At 40.7% G+C, this 4,154-nt stretch overlaps 1 protein-coding gene across 2 annotated transcripts in view; it reads left to right on the top strand.

Annotated features, from left to right (window-relative positions):
• The first annotated feature begins 358 nt into the window (after nucleotides 1-358).
• LOC135111102 (DE-cadherin-like) overlaps nucleotides 359-4,154 on the top strand; it is a 99,511-nt gene continuing 95,715 nt past the window's right edge. Inside the window, exon 1 of one of the 2 annotated variants that reach the window (XM_064024060.1) lies at nucleotides 359-1,258. In XM_064024060.1, coding sequence (XP_063880130.1) covers nucleotides 1,123-1,258 — 136 coding nt within the window. In that variant the 5' untranslated portion in view covers nucleotides 359-1,122. The remainder of the gene's footprint in view (nucleotides 1,259-4,154) is intronic. The other variant, XM_064024061.1, reaches the window with a different exon arrangement.

Raw genomic sequence — 4,154 nt, 5'->3', positions numbered from 1 at the left:
ACAGATACCTTGCCATGCAGGTGTCAAAGACTGTTGAGAAAATAATATTTAACTTTAATAATATTTCAAATTTAAACGAAATCTACAAATTGAAAAACCGCACTTTGTTGATTCATATGAACATTATATATATATATATATATATATATATATATATATATATATATATATATATATATATATATATATATATATATATATATATATATATATATATATATATATATAATTCTTTTGCTTTTCTTGCTTTTAAAATTCTGTAATATTGAGAAGAAAACATATCAGAAAATTTCATCCATTTTTCCAGTTCCGGACGGATATGCTGTATGATAGGATAAGTGTGTGTGTGCTGGTGTGTGTGGGTGAGGAGCAAGACGCGGCGGTATGAACGCTCTTCTGTGGTGGTGGTGGTGGTGGTGAGACAGAAACGCATGCGGGCGGGAGCGGCAGGTGGAGCGTGTCGCGGATCGGCTCAGCACGTGGCCAGTGGGGCTGGAGACGGGCTGTTGTGCGGAGACTCACCCAAGGGCGGAACGAAAAGACGACTCTCGTTCACTGAATGCTTCATGCCGCGTGAAACTGCCATAGTCCACTCTTGTGCCTCAAAGTGTGGCGAGGCGAAGAGCCGCAGGCTGGAGTGGATGCCGGCGATGTGCTGGGACGGGCTTTAGGAACCCTGCACGTGAGCGGTGTAACTCAGTCTTGAAAACATTCCGTCAGGGTGTCGCCATTTCGTTCCATGAGCCTCTGCATCACACCCCTCTTGTCTCAATGTGGCGCATCATGACGCAAGCAGGGGATACTCGCATCATTTAATTCTGATAGTGATTTAGTAGAGGCGTTGGGTATTACAATAATAATCTAATAATAATCAGTCTGAAACTAGAAAAAAAAAATAATAAAACCTCTAGGATTTATTAATTGGTAAAAGAGTGAACTAAAAATACCATTAGCCTGGTGAGAAATCACGGAAAGCTTTACACTAATAGGACAGTGTCATCGCTCAGGTGGCGTAAACGTTGGCGCGTCGTGGGTGAGACGCGGTAGAGGAAGAGGAGAGGGAGAAGACCGACTGATTAACCCTGGTGCATGGCGGGGGGATGAGGGCTGCGTGCCGTCCCCATGCTGCCCTTGCTGCTCTCAGTGGCCCTGGTGGTCTTCCAGGGCCACGCCGCTACCCACCACGTGACTCCCTGCACACTGGAGGCCGCCCGTCCCACTCACCGCCCCCATCCCACGCCCACGTCCCGGTACACGAGTAAGTGTTGGTCCAGGGTTCTGTGGTAGATAACGAGTAGCTGTGCCTGTTTTATCCTTATTTATTTTGTTTTTATGTCCTTATTTCATTTCTATCTGTCGAGCTTGTAGCATTTGCAGAGTTGCACTGTGAGTTTTGAAAGGTCACCGAGGAGGTTTATTTCTCAGAAGTTTTGTGGTGCAAGATGGAGCTTTGAAATTTGCTGTTACACACACACACACAGAAAGAGAGAGAGAGAGAGAGAGAGAGAGAGAGAGAGAGAGAGAGAGAGAGAGAGAGAGAGAGAGAGAGAGAGAGAGAGAGAGAGAGAGAGAGAATAATAGGCATGACACTTTACATCACTTTCAGTTCCTCCATGCGTTCTTAGTCAGATTATTATTATTATTATTATTATTATTATTATTATTATTATTTTTTTTTTTATTATTTTGGTATTTTTACGGATAGGGTTTCGAGCAATCCAAGTTGAATGATGTTATTCTCAAGATCGACCTCATCACTGTGAAAATACAATCGGATACACAAATATAACACTCATAATGCTATAAACAATAATTCTTTATGCAAAAACGGTGCAGTGAATGAGGCGGTGGTTGATGGCAATAAATAATGGTAGTGGTAGTTCTGGTAGTGGTAGTGGTAGTGGTATTGATGGTGGTAATGGTACTGGTGGTGGTGGTGGTAGTAGTGGTAGTGGTGGTGGTGGTGGTAGTAGTGGTAGTGGTGATGGTGGTGGTAGTAGTGGTAGCGGTGGTGGTGTCAGGGATGGTGCTTCATTCTCCCTGTCATAAAAGTTTGCAAATAATCACCCCGATAGTTTATACTTACTACCGCCTGAGGTGAGCAAGAAACCTTCTCATTAATTATACTTTCAAATATCGCGGCATTTCAGGTCATCCCTCTCCACTTATTAAAAGTTATGCTGCTTCTGCACTACTATGACTCACTTTCTGGAAATCTTGAACCCAACTGTCGCTGAGGGAAAAATACTGTTATATTTATTTAGTGATTAATGTCTTTCACGGTGCTTTCACGGTATGTGTGTGTGTGTGTGTGTGTGTGTGTGTGTGTGTGTGTGTGTGATGATAACTACAGTACCAACAGCAACAACAGCAGCAACAACAACAACAACAACAACAACAACAACAACAACAACAACAACAACAACAACAACAACAACAACAAAACAACAACAACAACAACAACAACAACAACAACAACAACAACAACACTCCTTCCCGCCAGATATCTTTTACTCTCCTTTACTCTTTCCTTGCTTTACTTCCCTCCTGCCGTTCCCTCTCTCGCCACACACTCCTGCTTTTCATTCCTTCCCCAAACACGCAGAAATCCTCCTTCCATTACGAATAAATCTTCTCTTCCAATTTCTTCTCATCGTCCACCTTTTACTTCCTCCCTCTTCAGTCTAAAACTTTCCTTTCCCTTCCCTCTCTCACTTTTCCATGTCGATATTACTCCTTTCCTTGCTGTTGTTTGATAATTCACTCTCTTCTTTCAATCCCTTCACTTTCTCTCTCTCTCTCTCTCTCTCTCTCTCTCTCTCTCTCTCTCTCTCTCTCTCTCTCTCTCTCTCTCTCTCTCTCTCGGCCTCAGCTATTCTCTCTTCCTCTCTCTTTTTTGTAATTTTTGTTCTAGGGGGCAAATAATCAGGACTCACCTTTCCTTTAGTCTAAACCTCTCTTTTTTCTCCTTCCTCACTTTTCCATATTGATATTGCTCCTTTCCTTCCTTCCTCTTCTTCGAGTCCCTTTACTTTCGTCTTATCCTCCATCATTCCCTCTTTCTCTCACTTCGTTGGACTTTTCCTTCAAGGGGACAAAGTAATAGGACTCACCTTTACTAAAACTCCTGTACCTCTTAATGCGAGTGCCTCTTCTTTTGCCTTCCTGCTAATAGATGGTCACTCAGTTCTTCCGCCGCACAAACTTCACACATATTATACCTTCTATAGCTATTTTCACCCTAACTGCTTTTCTGATCTTGCTAACTGCATGCCTCCCGTCCTTCCGCAACTTCTCTACACAAGATTTCCTACTTTCTTTCATCCCTCTTCTGTCCAGCTCTCTAATGTTAACTAGTATTCTTAACCATTCATCCCTCTCTCTGGTAAACTCTGGAACTCCCTGCCTGCTTCTATATTTTCACCTTCCTGTGACTTGAACTCTTTCAAGAGGGAGTTTTCAAGACACTTATCCTTCAACTGTGGAAGATCTTTTCTGACCTCTCTTTAGGGACTGGCACTCTCAGTGGGCTTTTTTTATCGATCTTTTGTTGTCCTTGGCCAGTGTTCCTTTTACATAAAAAAATATACATAGATCTCAGTAACGTTGTTTGTAGTGTACTACACTCAGTGTATCTCGGCACATGCGACGAAAAACAAAGAAGTAAACCCGGAGCTTTATGGACACGAACCTTTTTACGCTCCTCTGGATTAAGAGGTTTGAGTTGTGCCCGTATAAAGACAGACGGTTATGAGACTGCTGTGCTTCGAGACACGCTTCTTACGGTCGTTTGTGTGCGGGGCGAGGTGACCAGCTGAGAGAGAGAGAGAAAGAGAGAGAGAGAGAGAGAGAGAGAGAGAGAGAGAGAGAGAGAGAGCACTCAGCCACATATAGATCGTTCGATAAATTTATAGATGGAGAGATGGATGAATAGACAGATAGATGCCTATATATATATATATATATATATATATATATATATATATATATATATATATATATATATATATATATATATATATATATATATATATATATATATATATATATATATATATATATATATATATATATATATATATATATATATATATATATATATATATATATATATATATATATATATATATATATATATATATATATATATATAT

Source organism: Scylla paramamosain, chromosome 21 (assembly GCF_035594125.1).
Source record: "Scylla paramamosain isolate STU-SP2022 chromosome 21, ASM3559412v1, whole genome shotgun sequence".
Taxonomy (NCBI): domain Eukaryota; kingdom Metazoa; phylum Arthropoda; class Malacostraca; order Decapoda; family Portunidae; genus Scylla; species Scylla paramamosain.
Note: the sequence above shows the minus strand (reverse complement) of the source record. Positions and strands in the feature narration are given on the sequence as shown.